This window comes from Aspergillus ibericus, assembly GCF_003184845.1.
Source record: "Aspergillus ibericus CBS 121593 unplaced genomic scaffold BO80scaffold_6, whole genome shotgun sequence".
NCBI classification, from domain to species: Eukaryota; Fungi; Ascomycota; class Eurotiomycetes; order Eurotiales; family Aspergillaceae; genus Aspergillus; species Aspergillus ibericus.
This window is the reverse complement of record NW_020292104.1, coordinates 621220-635253: the sequence shown is the minus strand read 5'-3', so window position 1 is coordinate 635253 and position 14034 is coordinate 621220. Positions and strand designations below refer to the sequence as shown.

The 14034-nt window shown below is 52.4% G+C and overlaps 6 protein-coding genes and 1 non-coding gene across 7 annotated transcripts; 2 read left to right on the top strand and 5 right to left on the bottom strand.

Annotated features, from left to right (window-relative positions):
* Window positions 1-58: 58 nt before the first annotated feature.
* On the bottom strand, window positions 59-1519 carry BO80DRAFT_347655 (putative cytochrome b5 reductase; the record flags this gene model as incomplete). Its single annotated transcript, XM_025715433.1, has 2 exons — window positions 59-1362; window positions 1420-1519. 2 exons carry the CDS (start codon window positions 1517-1519, stop codon window positions 59-61), a joined length of 1404 nt encoding a protein of 467 aa, XP_025578738.1.
* A 775-nt stretch (window positions 1520-2294) lies between these two features.
* On the top strand, window positions 2295-4434 carry BO80DRAFT_462040 (cytochrome P450). The gene is made up of 3 exons (XM_025722485.1): window positions 2295-2666; window positions 2740-3576; window positions 3636-4434. The coding sequence occupies exons 1-3, from the start codon at window positions 2534-2536 to the stop codon at window positions 4346-4348; spliced, it is 1683 nt and encodes a 560-aa protein (XP_025578737.1). The 5' UTR covers window positions 2295-2533; the 3' UTR covers window positions 4349-4434.
* Window positions 4435-4598: 164 nt separating this feature from the next.
* On the bottom strand, window positions 4599-4688 carry BO80DRAFT_t57. Its single transcript has one exon. It is a non-coding gene; the product is annotated as a tRNA-Asp (tRNA).
* Window positions 4689-5423: 735 nt separating this feature from the next.
* BO80DRAFT_441874 (uncharacterized protein) lies at window positions 5424-6035 on the bottom strand (the record flags this gene model as incomplete). The annotated part of the gene is made up of 2 exons (XM_025721228.1): window positions 5424-5521; window positions 5585-6035. 2 exons carry the CDS (start codon window positions 6033-6035, stop codon window positions 5424-5426), a joined length of 549 nt encoding a protein of 182 aa, XP_025578736.1.
* Window positions 6036-6553: 518 nt separating this feature from the next.
* BO80DRAFT_422258 (putative MFS transporter) lies at window positions 6554-8469 on the top strand. Its single transcript, XM_025718782.1, has 4 exons — window positions 6554-7073; window positions 7146-7631; window positions 7718-7859; window positions 7923-8469. The coding sequence occupies exons 1-4, from the start codon at window positions 6682-6684 to the stop codon at window positions 8310-8312; spliced, it is 1410 nt and encodes a 469-aa protein (XP_025578735.1). The 5' UTR covers window positions 6554-6681; the 3' UTR covers window positions 8313-8469.
* A 118-nt stretch (window positions 8470-8587) lies between these two features.
* BO80DRAFT_236093 (3-oxoacid CoA-transferase) lies at window positions 8588-11146 on the bottom strand. Its single transcript, XM_025714509.1, has 9 exons — window positions 10721-11146; window positions 10370-10654; window positions 10103-10289; window positions 9743-10044; window positions 9614-9693; window positions 9530-9561; window positions 9353-9470; window positions 9063-9284; window positions 8588-8998 (listed from the first exon to the last, which is right to left on the bottom strand). The coding sequence occupies exons 1-9, from the start codon at window positions 11001-11003 to the stop codon at window positions 8864-8866; spliced, it is 1644 nt and encodes a 547-aa protein (XP_025578734.1). The 5' UTR covers window positions 11004-11146; the 3' UTR covers window positions 8588-8863.
* On the bottom strand, window positions 11147-14022 carry BO80DRAFT_236083 (uncharacterized protein). Its single transcript, XM_025714508.1, has 8 exons — window positions 13957-14022; window positions 13683-13897; window positions 13123-13623; window positions 12540-13064; window positions 12336-12474; window positions 12191-12267; window positions 12064-12137; window positions 11147-11996 (listed from the first exon to the last, which is right to left on the bottom strand). Exons 2-8 carry the CDS (start codon window positions 13871-13873, stop codon window positions 11290-11292), a joined length of 2214 nt encoding a protein of 737 aa, XP_025578733.1. The 5' UTR covers window positions 13874-13897; window positions 13957-14022; the 3' UTR covers window positions 11147-11289.
* Between the last annotated feature and the right edge of the window lie 12 nt (window positions 14023-14034).

The window sequence follows — 14034 nt, the reverse complement described above, 5'->3', positions numbered from 1 at the left end:
AACGTACCAAGAGTATCGACAAAAATTAAAGGCTAACAATACTACCGATGTCTACTGTCTAGAAACAAAAGATCTCGTCGCTCATCTTGGAGATCGACCCTGGCGCCTGGAACCCCATTCCAGCCAAGGCCTTTTTGCACGCGTTTACCATGCCCGGAGGCCCACAGAGCAGGACCTTCGTCTCCGCCGACGGGGCAGGCAACCGCTCGCTGAGAATCGTCGGGTTCACGTGGCCGGTCCCATACATCCATCCCTCCGGAGCCGTGTCCAGCATATACCAGAGTCTGAAGTTCTTGGGATACTTGCGTGCAAAGGCCTCCAGCTCTTCACGCAGTAGGATGTCTCCCTCCGTCCGGCTAGCGTAAATCAGACTGATCTCGGTCGTATCCCGCTCGTCCTCGCAAATCGCACGAATGAGCTGGTACATAGGTGTGATGCCTGTCCCTCCGGCCACCATCCCTATCTTAGTACATAGCCCTCGGCTGTAGCGCATAGCCCCCTTGGGTCCCCGGAACTCCACCTCGTCACCAACAGTCAGGTTGGCAAGGTATTGACCGCTCAGTAAGCCGTCAGGATAACATTTCACAACCAATTCTAGTCGACCCAAGTCTAGGTTGTTCGACACTGGGGTGTAGGATCGGGTCACGCTGTTGCCGTTGATGTTGGCGCGAATGGCGACGTGCTGCCCGATGGGAAGACCGATCACTCCCTTCATATCAGGCAAAGCGAACACAAATCGGTACACATCCGGTGACAACAGATCCTTCTGGACCAGAGGTAGGCGTTGGTATTCTTTGGAGTCAAGAAACCCTTTGGCCATGTGAGGGTCTGCCCGGGCCATTTTCCGTGCCCTGACGTGTGGAGGATAGCGCATGAACCCAGATTCGATCTTCATCAACTTGGCGGCTTGACGAGCTACGACACTTCCGATAGCGCAAGAGGCGAGAGTAGCTGCAAAGAATCCACTGGCAAACCCTCCGCCTGGCATCCTAAACTCGTTGAATTCTTGTGGCACGACTCTCTGCAGGATTTTTGCAATGTCCAACATGCGGGGAGTTCCCCGGTTCAGGACGCAGAGCAGCGCTGTCACCGCTCCCAGGGTGCCAGTGATCACTTGCATTGAACGACTGCTTGTCGACTGTTCAATCTTCTCTGACTTTGGGGCAATCACACGGACTGCCTTTGGAGCAACGTATTCTTTCGCATCCTTCAGGGTGCCGATCAAGTACTCCTGCAAGATTTCGCGGGAATCCTCGGAGTGGCCAACATCCTCAAAATCTGCGGTGGCATCCGAACCGGCGGTCTCAATGAGGACATCTGCGCCACCCGGGTGATCTTGCAGGTACTCCGTGATGTCAAAGACTATTGAGCAGTTTCAGCATCCGATTCCTACTATCTGAAGGTCGCGGGATGTCCTACCTTGCCCGTGGATGGCAATCCAAAGGTCGCCTTTGCGGTTATGCTTTGCAACATCAGCTAATGTGTATTCGGCGAGCTGGGTGTCAGCGCCCGTTTCCATTTTTGACTCTATGGGCGTAGACTGGGCCATTTTTGGCGGGAAGAACTTTGGTTGAGAGAAAATGTGAAGAATAACCGTTGTCCCGGGGAACACAAAATAATCCAGAACTGTGGCATTATAACTGCTTTCTCGCTCCGAGGTATAACTACGGTATGCGGCTAATGGGGCGAGACATAAATGTCAACATGCTATCCACAGTTGCGTTGCTAAAAGGCTTGCTAGGCTTGGCTTGGGTCGGCAAAATTGCCTCGGAGATTGGCCCGGTTTGACGTTAAAACTTAGGAAGTTGTTGCGTATACCCATATTTTGCTCCGGGTCACCGACCCCCCCGCCGCGTAAAGGGGCCTAGTGAGGCTAAATGACCCATCTTTACTGGTACGCCTAAAAGAGGAAACCAACCCCTGTTTTGATTTTACTGTATTTTTGAATGATCTAGGTCTCATGGAAACATGCCAATCTGCCTATGAAAACTTACCTAGGAGGCTACCTGGAAGTCTGCCTGAGAGCTTGAAAGCTTGCTTAGAAGTCTATTTAGAAATCTATACAAGAGCTTGCCTGAACGACAGAAGGTCAAGATTGCTCGGCGTCCTCTTCCGCCGAGTGACAGGCTGGCAGCCGTTTTCCTTGGGGCCTTTGTACAGAAACGTCCTAGTCAGTGGGTCTGAGAGGTGGCGATCGTTGTCTTCCCTGCAGCTAGTGCGAGTTTTCGTGCGAAACAACCGAGGAAGGCCCCGAGGCCTTCTACCTTTATGCGCATAACCGGCTTGGAAATGAACGCAATTCGCGCACTATCACTGAAACCTCAAGCCATGCCCTTTATCGTTGATGTGGAATCCACGACCACTTGATGTGGATTCGTCGCCAACATAGCTATTAGCTACCCACCCTGATTTGTCTGTCGCGTCGTCCTGGTCTCGTTACGGATGGCGCGTACGTATAAAGCTGCACGATGGCCCTTAGCAATCGGAATGTCCCCATCCGTCTGGCTATCTATTCTCAATCATCGTTGTCACCATGCCGGCTAAGCTTTTCTATCTCCTAGGCGAACCTGTCGCAACGGCGCGGGAGATCGAGGTAGATTCGGCGCTGGACTATGATGCGTTGAGGCATCTGATCGCTGCGCATTTTGCGATAGTTGACCCTAGTGGTACGAGAACTTTTCCTTTTCTTTCTGCGATCTCTAGCCTTTCGCACGGTCTGGCGCAGGCTGACATTTCTAGGCATTGGATTCCAGTCTGAAGACGCCGTATTCACCAATGTGGCCGAAATCACCGCCTCAGAAGATCCAATCAGTATCACCATCGATGGAAAACAGGTGAAAGAGGTCCCTGGCCCAAAGGGACTCCCGGTGCTGGGAAATTTCTTCGAGATCTACCCCGATCACTTGGGCAACCATCAACGCCTTTTTGAGCAATATGGGCCCATCTTCAAGACCACTAATTATGGCCGTACTGTATATCACACCAACGACCCCGAGCTCAGTGCGATCATTTTCTCGGAAAGCGACTTCTTCACCAAGAAGATTAACGAGTCTCACCCTCTCCATGCAATCAAAAACAAGGAAGCCGGTGTGTTTCTTGGTGATACCGACACGCATGAATGGAGAACTGCCCATAAGTTCCTCCCGCCCGCGTTCGGCCCAAAAGCGGTTCGTCATTATGCGCCCGTCATGCAGCAGACGGTGGAGGATGCATTCAAGGTGTTTGATGCCTTTGACGAGCAAGGCGAAGCGTGGAATGTCTATCAATACATGCTGAAGCTCGGGTCGCAAGCGGTTGGAAAGCTCGTTCTCGGCATTGACTTCCAACACTTCTCAACCCTGAACGCCCCCCCGCATGAACTGATCATTCTGATCGCCGAGTCACTGGAGCTGAACAAGAAGATCACCGCCAGGGGTGACTGGTATGCCAAATTACCATTTGGAGACCCCAAGCGTCTCAAAGACATCAGAGGCCGGGTCTGGGCTATTGTTGAGGAGTCCATTCAAAATGCTAGCCGAGGTGGCATTGAGGACCTCCCACTCCAGGATGCCGCACTGAAAGCCCATAACATGATCGGTATGTTAAACCCCAGCGGCGGCTACTTCCCTTCACCAGGCTATTGCTGACCTGAGCAGACTACGCCATCCGGGCGACGGATAACAAAGGCGAAAAGCTGCCCAAAACCAGTTTGATCCAAGCCCTCGTGGTAGCCACTGGAGCTGGCTTCACCACCACTAGCTCCTTACTGTCATGGTTGATCTACAGTCTGGTTACCTACCCCGGAGTGCAAGATAGACTACTGCAAGAGCTCGTGGACAATGGCATCGATGCCGACACCCAGATCACTGCCGACCTGACCGACCGTCTTACATTCATGGATAAATTCATCAAAGAAACCCAGCGTCGACACAACCCATCCTACCAACCCGGACGCACAGCCAAGGTGGACATGATCCTGCCCGGTGGCTACAAGCTTCCCGCAGAGTCCGTTGTCATCGGAGCGCTCCACCATCTCCACAACAACCCCAACGTCTGGGACAACCCGACGCGGTTTAACCCTGACCGCTGGGATACCGAAGAGGTCAAGAACCGACACAAGTCGGCCTACATCCCCTTTGCTGCCGGTCCTCGGATGTGTATCGGTTTCAACTTTGCTCTGCAGGAGGTCAAGGTGTTTTTGCCGAAACTGGTCTACCGGTACAAGTTCATCAAGGAGACCGAGGGCCCGATCGAGTACGATCCCATGTTCCAGCTCATCCGACCGAACAACCTGTATGTCCGTGCTGAGCGGCGTGTTAAATGGCCCCCGAAGTCAGAAAGTCCCATCATGCCGACGGCGTCGCTGTAGACGGGAGGTAATGAGTCAACGGCGACGGGGTGTCCGTTGAGAGAGTCGGTGTATGCTTCTTGTAATTAGACCAGCGTTTATTCTATTCCATATCATGATGAATTCCATTCTTTCTTGGCTTTGCTCACCTATAATACATGTAGCATGGATCAAAGGTGTTCCTTCATCTTCTCTTGCAGACGATAGATATATAGAAGGAAAAAGCCACCCTTTCCCCTCCTTGTTAGGAGGGGAAGGGCCAAAAAAGAACCTCCCCGACTGGGAGTCGAACCCAGGTCTCCCGCGCTTGTTCCCAACTGGGATTGACAAGCGGAAATCATGACCGTTAGACCATCGAGGACATGCGATATGCGTTAAATTTCATATTTTAAATCTATCAAGACTAAAGTAGAAAAAAGGGGTGTTCTCTACTGTCTCGATATCGCTTAGTTGATATCGCTTAGTTGACTTAAAAAGTTGGGAAACCGGGTTACGCGATCTTGCCTCTACCACGCCGGGAAACAATGGGGAAATAAAGAGACACTAAGGAGCGGGAGAATATCGGCAAGGATGGCTTCCAGCTCCTGGCTCTATGTTTTCTATGGGCTTATCGTGAGATTTTTAGAAGCTGAGATCTCTTGTCTGCTGGATTGGCTTTGAATACATGGTGGGAGCGAAGGCTGGAGTGGCTGGGTTGGTCCGTGGTTAATTGGGCGGCATCAGCCCTATTTGTGGGCCACCATTAGTACTTAGTAGTATCTACTGGGTCAGTAGTATAAGTAGTAGCTCCACAGCCGTAAGGGCAACGAAAAACAGGGCTCGGCCTCCCAGGAGCTCCGAGGGTTGACGTAGAAAAGACAATCCCTACAAATATATACTTTTAGATTTGAGCGTTGAGTACTACTGATAGGAGATTACATCGGTGTAATGCATCTGAGGTGGCTGCGACTTGGAAGCTACAACTGGGAAGATCAGAGCGACGGGGAAGGCTCTAATATCTACAAAGATAATGGAACGGCCAGTCGTAGAATAGGAAGGAAGGAACGAGTGGAAAACTGCAAGAGCGTGATAGCAAATTGAGGGCTCAATGTTAAAGCTAGTTGTCTAGGTTGTAGTCCGGATAAACATGATCCACATTGCACAAAGCAATCACCTCGCAGGACTCGTCTACAGACACGGTGTAGAGAGGTGTGACTGCCGGCTTCATATTAGCATCGCACGCACTGGCTACCTGGGATGAAGTGGAGTAGGACCTACCATCAACCGTCAGGTTTGAACTAGGATACCGCATCACACTCTGCGACTGGGCCTGAGGCGTCAAGCTCTTCTCGCAGGCGATCTGATCATCGTCGCCACTGAGCCAGTTGCTACCCGTCCAGACATCGATGTGGTACGACTTATTTCCCCAGTCTGTAACACACTGGACACAGTAGTCTTCGTGGCGAAGGTACTTGCGTAGGTAGGGGTCGTAGATGATCTCGCAGTAGTCAAACTCGTCTGGAGCGGAGGCGAAGGTCAACGGATCGGCGTAGGTGCCGGTGCCAGCCGCGGTCAGGCCACGGCCGCAGTCGTAGGAGATGGCCGGACCTGGAGGGTCATTGTCCGGGTAGCCGTAGAAGGTATGACTGACTTCAGGGACGATGAGATTGGGGAATTGTGGGGTGGAGGCAAGCGCCAGTGGGAGCAATGAGAGGAGGAGGCGCCCCATGATTAGGAATAAGCAAAGCATGTAACAATATGGGAGGGTTTAGGACTTGAGGCAAGAGTTATGGAGAGCTCAAGGAGGCGAGGCAAGGGGAGAGGAAGAGGATGAGGAGGAGGAGGAGGAGGAGGAGGAGGAGAGAAAAGAGGGAAGAAAAGGAGGGAATGTGGAAGGAAAGGCTGGATTAGGGCATGACCATGTCATGTTGGTCGAAGGGACTGAACATGATGATATGATATACTGGTGGTGGCCAACCATGGATTGACGGATGAGCCGGACATGGGCACGAGAAGGCGAGGTCCTCGGGTTGGTGGTTGAAGATGATGGGTTTTGCCAAATCGTTGGGGAGGGAGAGAGAGAGAGAGAGAGAGAGAGAGAGAGAGAGAGAGAGAGAGAGAGAAGAGTCGAAAAGAGGACTTGGAGAGAATCAGCTGGCTCGGTGCCTGGCTGCCTGAAGCAGGAAATCAACTCCGCTTTTCTTTTTCCCCCGTCTCCCCGGAGTACTTCACTTATTATCCTGCATCGCTCTCTGTCTCTCCTTCTCCCCCTCTCATTATTTTTTTGTCTTTCCCCTTCCTTGGATCGCTCCCTCCTTTCAAGTCCCAGTCGCCCTTGCCAATTGACTTGGGTTCATCATCCCCGGGCTCTTGTCATGTCGCCCACATCAGGAACGCGTCGTTTGCACCACAAGGTCCTCGCTGAACTCGGCCTCAGTTCGGTTTGGCAATCCCCTCGCGATGTCAAATTACTCTGTGCCCAGCGCTTTGTTCGGCTCTTCGCCTACGGGGGATCGACCCTGATTCTGGCATCCTATCTGTCGGCCTTGGGCATCGCTGACGACCGCATCGGCCTGTTCATGACTCTGACTCTCGTGGGGGATGTCGCCATTAGCTTCCTCCTCACCCTGTTTGCCGATGCCATGGGTCGCCGGGCTGTGCTGGCCCTGGGCTCCGCCTTGATGGTCGGCAGCGGCATCCTGTTTGCTACGGTCGGCAATTACTGGGTTCTTTTGGCGGCGGCCGTCTTTGGCGTGATAAGTCCGAGGTGGGTGCTGCCTTCCCCTCTCCGACGTCCGAGCCCAACGTCCGGCTATTTATAGTTAATTTTCGTTCCCAGTGGAAACGAAATCGGCCCCTTCCGGGCCGTCGAGGAATCGACCCTGGCTCATCTGACCCCCCATGATATTTTGAGCGATATTTTCGCTTGGTACTCCCTCTTCGGCAATGCAGGCACCGCCCTGGGCATGATGACCGGTGGATGGGCCATCAATCTCCTCCAGGTCATCTGGGAATGGCCCTACATCCCCGCTTGTAGAGTAATGTTTTTCGCCTACGCCGCGGTTGGCGCGCTCAAGTTTCTTCTCTCTATCGCCCTGAGTCCGGCTGTGGAGGCGGAAGAGAAGAAAAAGAAGAAGCCTTCTGTGCGTACTCCCCAGCAGACTAGCGAGGGCGAGGCACAGCCTCTGCTGGGCGATCGGGCAGACCAGCAACCCCCGAAGAAATCAGACTTTTCCTTTGTGGGCGATGCAGAGCTCGTTTCCTTGGTCATTAGACTGGCGATCCTGTTCGGCCTGGACTCGTTCGCCTCTGGGTTGGCATCTTTGTATGTACCACCCCTCGAAAGGCCGGCGGTGCTTTTCTCCAACCGGACCCCAGAATGTAGTCCGTTGATACTGATACTTGCGACAGGTCGTGGATGACGTACTTCTTCAAGCGCAAGTTCTCCCTTCCTGAAGGGTCCCTCGGATCCATCTTCTTCACAACCAGCCTCATCTCGGCGGCCTCCGTGCTGGTTGCCTCGTCCATCGCCAAGCGCATCGGCAATGTCAAGGTCTGCTTCTTGTTGAATTACCCCGGTCCCTTCTCACCATATCAGTCGAGCTGACTTCAACAGACGATGGTCTTCACTCATCTCCCCTCCGCCGTGTGTCTAGCACTCATTCCTGTCCCTGCGGCCCTCCCCCTAGCCCTAACATTCTTGGTCCTCCGCTCCTGCACTCAGACTATGGACGTGGCGCCGCGCTCAGCTTTCCTAGCCGCTGCACTGCCATCGGACCGCCGTACGGCTATAATGGGTTCCATTAATGTCGTTAAAACCTGCGCCCAGAGTCTCGGGCCCCTTCTGACTGGTGTTTTAGCCAATCAAGGCTACTTCGGGCTTTCATTCACCATTGCGGGTATCCTGAAGGCCGTCTATGATATCGGCATGCTGCTCAGTTTTGCCGGGAAAGAAAAGCAAGCCAGGCGCCCGGCGCCCGCAGATCAAGGAGAAGAGTCTGCTTAGATGCCTCAGGCGCCTTTGAAATTATACCGTCCGCAAAACCAGGCTTCTCTAAATGAGATCATGAGTGAGCGCTCCCCGGCTGCTATAGACCATCTGCTTTATAGATCCTATGTATATACATCGAGTTTGGTGGATCCCAGCTTGTATCAAAAATGGCAATAAAGTGCATATCAGTCACTGCAAACTTTCAGGCCGAGTGGGTCGCCCCAACCGGCAGCGTTCTTCTGGCGCTCGAACAGAGACATGACCGTGGTCACTTGATGCAAGTTAGATCTAGTATCCATCTGCTCTTCGCCGTAGAACGTGACTGGAGCATGATATACCAGTGAAATTAGCCACTAGAGCGTAGAGGATCACTGTCCATAGTTGGACTTGGCTTTCATCTTCAGCGGAGCCGCGTTCATCAATGATCATCGGCAGCTATAGGCATCATCCATACAGGAAGGAGCAACGGTAGACAACCGGCCAAATGGGTAGGAAGGATTGCCTTGTGTCAAAGGCATGCATTCACTGTCATGGATTGAATATTTATGGGTATAAAGCAGTTCGCACTATTCCATGAGCTCCAAGTGGTCCGCAACCGTGAATTTCGCCCCGGTTTTGCTCTGAACCTCCTCGACCTCCACGCCCGGAGCAAGCTCCGTCAACAGAAGCTTGCCCTTCGCCCGGTCCACCTGGAAAACGCACTATATTCTACAGTCAGCCTTCCACAGGTTTCCCCCGTCGTCGTCGCCGGACGTTTCAACTCACGAGTTCAGTGATAATAGTGCTGACACAGTTTGCCCCCGTCAGAGGAAGGCTGCATTCGGCCACAATTTTCGGAGACCCATCCTTAGCTGTATGGCTGGTGGCTACCACGATCTTGGTCTTCTCGGGGTTGGAAATCAGGTCCATGGCCCCTCCCATTCCTTTGAAGACCTTCCCGGGGATCATGTAGTTCGCCAGGTCGCCATTCGCACTCACTTGCAAAGCCTGTGTAATTTACCCAGTGAGTTTCGATTACCCCGAAAAACATCGGAAACAAAGGGTCTATCACGTACCCCCAAGATCGAGACATCTACATGGCCCCCTCGTATCATGCCAAACGACTCACTGCTGTCAAAGGTCGCAGCACCGGGGACAAGAGTGACGGTTTCTTTGCCAGCGTTGATGATATCCCTGCCGAAACCGGATGAGCCAAGTGGTTAGGGAGATTTTGACGGCGCCGAAATACTTACGGATCAACTTGCTCTAACGTCGGATAAGGTCCCTTGGATGGCCGTCAGTCTCATTTCTTCCACGTGGCCGAGGGGTTGGCTTACCATTCCGAGAATTCCATTCTCGGATTGTATCCAAACCTTTACTTCGGCGGGCAGAAATGATGGAGCGAGTGTGGGGATCCCTATCGAGTCATAAGCAGCCAGCAATTATGCCATTGAAGACCAACGTACCCACGCCCAGGTTTACGTAGTAACCCTGCTTGAGTTCTCTAGCAGCTCTTTTAGCGATCCGGTTTCGAAGGACTGTCGCAGCATCCTGCGCCATTTTGATCGCCTTGTCATCACCGTCAGACTGCAGTTTCTTGACTTCGATGCTCTTCTCGTCGGTTGCGGGGACGATCCTATCGACATATATCCCGGGTAGATCAACGTCATTGGGGTCGATTGAGCCGACAGGGACGATGTTCTCAGCCTCAACGATAGTAAGTGTAGCTGCCTTAGCCATGATAGGACCAAAAGCCTTTGTGGTGTAACTAGCATCATGAAATATTAGCACGTCAGCCTACAGAACAGAGGGATGGGGATCCGCACCGAAAAACACAGTTTCCTGCCGCATCTGCTTTCCACGCTCTAAGAATCGCCACATCCCCGTTAAGTGCAGTCTCCATCAGGTATGTTTTGCCATTAAAAACCCTCGTTTCTCGGGGCTTGCCATGCTCAACCACCGTCCCAGACGCATCTAGACGGACCGGAATCTCTCCATCCTGTAGTAAGGTATCTGTAGAAAACACATCGGTTAGAAAAAGATTCGAGTTTTTGACCAAAATCACCGATCCTTGGACGAGGACTGAAACTCACGAGCCCCTGTGGGGGTGTAGAATGCAGGAATTCCGGCCCCTCCGGCACGTAATCGCTCGGCCAATGTGCCTTGAGGGCATAATTCTATGGCAATATTCCCTGTCAAGTACTTCTTCTCAAGAGCCTTGTTGTTTCCCAGGTAGGAAAGGATCAGTCTATTGACCTGTCCGGCCTGCGTTAAAGTAGAAAGCCCGCCTTTCCCGGCGGCGCCAGCATTATTTGAGACTGCCGTCAAGGAATGTAGATCAGTTGCTCCTCTGCGATGGATTGCAGAGATCAACGTTTCTGCAGTCAATAGTTCAGTCAATCAAAGTGCAATCTTGGTTGACAGAATATACGGGGAGTCCATGCCTGCAACACCACATAAACCAAAGCCTGAACTAAGGATGGTTGATCCGCTCTTCAAATCCGCTACGGCAGCGTCCGCATTCTTGAACAGCTTTGAAGCACTCCGGTCAATCCTTGGAGCTCGCGCGGGCTGCTCATTTATAGAAGTCGAGAATCGGGCGCGAGTGATAGCTCTTGTAGAAGGTGGAAACGGGCTTCTGGAAAGTTGCGGCACAGCTAGATGAGGCCGCGGTTGAGCAAGTAGCCTCCGCGACGAGACCAACGCAGCCAATCGCACCGTTGCCATTTTTTTCCTCGCGACTATAGTCACCGTCGAACAGCGGTAATAGAAAAAAAAGGAAAGTGAAGTAAAGAAAAGAAAGGGTAGCCAAGCCGTGAAAAGTAGGGATTCAAGCTGGTTGATATGGGACGCTGGGAGTACGGCACCCTCGGCACTCGGCGCTACTTCTGGACGCCGACCGGCGGAACCTCCCAGGGCCTCCCGGTCTGGAACCAGAATGCGATCGGTGACGTATGAAGTGGTTCATGAGACCCATGGGTGGCTCAAACGTAGCCCACTCACTTGCCTCCATTCAGAAGCCAAAGTCGGCCGCATTTCCGGCGTCGAACCAGTCCCAGCTCATCAGATCGTCGAGGGAGATATCGGGTATATTTGCCCCGAATGCAGTGCCGGCTCGATTTACTGCGTCAATGATTTGGTCATCGGACATGGTGGAAAACCGGAGCGGCTCAGGCCAAATAAAAGAGGGCGAGATCGACGATGGCTGCGTGCCCGAAGTTACGGGACAATGCCCATCGATATCCGACGGATGATGTAGTGTTCCCGTGTCGGCCACTGTTTGCGGCCCATGGAGATTTTGGGAGCCTGAGCTTACAGGGAAGCGCCTCACGAGCGCTCTCAGGAAGCGCCCATAGAGGACGGACGCGCCATTCCTATGGCTGGGAGTCTCCCCGATCCGTTCAAGGACACCCGCAGTTTCTTCAATCAGATTATGGACACTTGGGGCCAGGCTGGACCTGCAGTCTGCGGGCATCACACTGAGACTAAGCGCAGAACACGCAGCGAAGGAGATCATGATAACAGTGTTGTTGGGCATAGACTTTAATCGCGACTCTCCTTGGATGGCTGCTCTCAGGACGTTCAGTGCCGAAGAAAGACCGGCGGCACGGAAGAAACGCTTAACTTCGACCGGCGCTGTAGGATGATTGATCACGCCACTGTATGTTGACAGCCTTGTATGCGTTGCCATAATCTCAACGTACGGTGGAAGAGAGCGTGCTTTATAGGATCAGCCACTGCTATAGGGTAGATGATGGGGCCTATCTTGATTTTGCAAGAAACTTACATGGGCCTTCACCAATTTCAGGCGCCCATGTCTCAGACCATTGGTCGTAGAAACTTTCTATCATGTTCTTGATTCTAGATATTCGTAAGCCATTGACATATCAACACCTGATGGGGTGCATACATACGAGTGAGCTACTTCAGACCCGACACCAGTGATCTGGTGACTATCGCAGTTGGCCTTTACCCTTTGGAAGAGGCCATCCTATGAGACGTTCCTTAGAAGACCCCTTCTACGGCAGCGATGCGAGAAACAAGGTCGGTGTGGCTTACCAAATTCCGCCGGAGAACCGCCATTGAATTCATCGGACCATCACGGGAGTCCGCGAAGTCCGATAGGTGCCATTTATCGCAATAATCAATTAGAGCGGTTGAAGGCACCGTATAGCTTCGCCCACGGGCTAGGCATACGCTAAAACCAATGATTAGATAGACGCAAAAGCATGTGCATGACGGAGGTTTGGAAGAGACGCTCACCCTCTTTCGAGGACAAATAAGGCTATCCAGGTTCTCTCTCGCCTCCGAAGTAGTCTCCGGCCCCAATCGGAACCTGGATCTGTGCCATCAAACCCATCCACATACAGGGCTCTCTTTGCATCGATAGACTCGACTTTTGCGAGTCTTTTCAGAAGGCCATGGTCAAAGCTTGTGGATGGCAGCACGATCTTGTTCAATGATAAATCTAACGCAACAGCTAGAGCCATGGCAATGTAGGAACATGTATCATCATCTCCTAGGCAACTACCTGGTTCCATCCATGGAACATTTACCATGAAGGCTAGGACAATCTCGACTGATCGGTGGCGTCGGGCAATGACGATCTGAGCTAAGGTCTTGCAGTGCCTAGAAAGCCGCTTCGACAGCGCCGTGGCAGACGATAGAAACAAGGCAGCCGCAGACATGATGGAGGTAAATAGAAATGCGGATTGGGAGCGAACAAATGGAACGGTGTGAACCAGTGGGTCTAAACCCCATCGAGTATGTGCGAGATTCTGGTAAAAGCTATCATCAGTGGTAAGCCAGATAGCCACGAGCCTCCTTAACGCGTCATTAGGCATACAAGGAAAAAAGCGATTCGGCTTCGTTTAGGGTGACAAGACCGATGTCGATAGGGTCTATATCCGCGCCGACGTCCAAGCTTGCCCGGATAGGTACAAAGTATGATTGTGCAGCAGGCACAATTTCATTGGTACTACTCTGTGGCACCCCTGTGTGTTGTGGGTGCGTTGAAGGTGTCCATCTGTGTGAGTCACGCACCTCAGCTGGTGATAGCTGAAGATCCGAGGCACGTGCAAGTAGCTGCAAAGGGTTCTCTGCATCATCTAGGGACAGGCTGTCCCCGGCATTGTTGTCCCGGGGAGAAGGGTACGAGTAGGATCTGTTGAGGTCCTCAGATCGGTCATCTACCTCGCTGTGAAGTTGTTGTTCTCGCGTGTTGCTGAGCAAGTCTTGAAGGTCTGATATGAGTTTTTGAGCGGTCTCAATCCCTGAGGCGTCATTCCTGGGTCGCTTGATAGCTTGCTCGATCTGATGGATGGCTTTTTCGAGGCCCTTGCGTTTGCTATTTTGCGGGCAGTCAGCTTGCAGGGCCGTCGAAATAGCAATGCATTTCGTGCGTACTTTTTGACGCCTTTCTGCCTACCAACATGGTGGCTGGGTATGACGCATTCTACATTGGCCTGCTTGCATCTACCACAGTGTACATCACCCTGGCTTCGGTTACAGCGGACCTTGCTTTTTCTGCAATTCAAGCAGGCGGCTTGTCGACCATGGGATGCTCTGTTGGGGTCCAATGCAGCGGAGCTATCCATCGCCTGTTAAAGCCGGATGCAGTTCTTGTTTTTTGATTAGAAATTTCCCACCATGGCTGTCCGGGGTTATGTCTAGGACGTACCGTGTCATGAAGACAGCACAATTAGAATAAAGAGTGGTGTGTGGATGGACACGGAAACATAGTGTCGCCGCAGGACGG

Excerpts from the sequence above, each read along its gene's own strand:
- BO80DRAFT_462040 (XM_025722485.1), top strand. The coding sequence starts at position 2,534 with ATGCCGGCTAAGCTTTTCTATCTCCTAGGCGAACCTGTCGCAACGGCG. Across the intron at positions 2,667-2,739 it reads TGCGATAGTTGACCCTAGTG|GCATTGGATTCCAGTCTGAA; the intron begins GTACGAGAACTT and ends TGACATTTCTAG. Across the intron at positions 3,577-3,635 it reads GAAAGCCCATAACATGATCG|ACTACGCCATCCGGGCGACG; the intron begins GTATGTTAAACC and ends TGACCTGAGCAG.
- BO80DRAFT_422258 (XM_025718782.1), top strand. The coding sequence starts at position 6,682 with ATGTCGCCCACATCAGGAACGCGTCGTTTGCACCACAAGGTCCTCGCT. Across the intron at positions 7,632-7,717 it reads GCCTCTGGGTTGGCATCTTT|GTCGTGGATGACGTACTTCT; the intron begins GTATGTACCACC and ends TACTTGCGACAG. Across the intron at positions 7,860-7,922 it reads AGCGCATCGGCAATGTCAAG|ACGATGGTCTTCACTCATCT; the intron begins GTCTGCTTCTTG and ends TGACTTCAACAG.
- BO80DRAFT_236093 (XM_025714509.1), bottom strand. The coding sequence starts at position 11,003 with ATGGCAACGGTGCGATTGGCTGCGTTGGTCTCGTCGCGGAGGCTACTT. Across the intron at positions 10,045-10,102 it reads GCAGGAAACTGTGTTTTTCG|TTACACCACAAAGGCTTTTG; the intron begins GTGCGGATCCCC and ends TCATGATGCTAG. Across the intron at positions 9,285-9,352 it reads TAGATGTCTCGATCTTGGGG|GCTTTGCAAGTGAGTGCGAA; the intron begins GTACGTGATAGA and ends TAAATTACACAG.
- BO80DRAFT_236083 (XM_025714508.1), bottom strand. The coding sequence starts at position 13,873 with ATGGATAGCTCCGCTGCATTGGACCCCAACAGAGCATCCCATGGTCGA. Across the intron at positions 13,065-13,122 it reads GCCGAATCGCTTTTTTCCTT|CTTTTACCAGAATCTCGCAC; the intron begins GTATGCCTAATG and ends CACTGATGATAG. Across the intron at positions 12,268-12,335 it reads CGGTTCTCCGGCGGAATTTG|GATGGCCTCTTCCAAAGGGT; the intron begins GTAAGCCACACC and ends AACGTCTCATAG.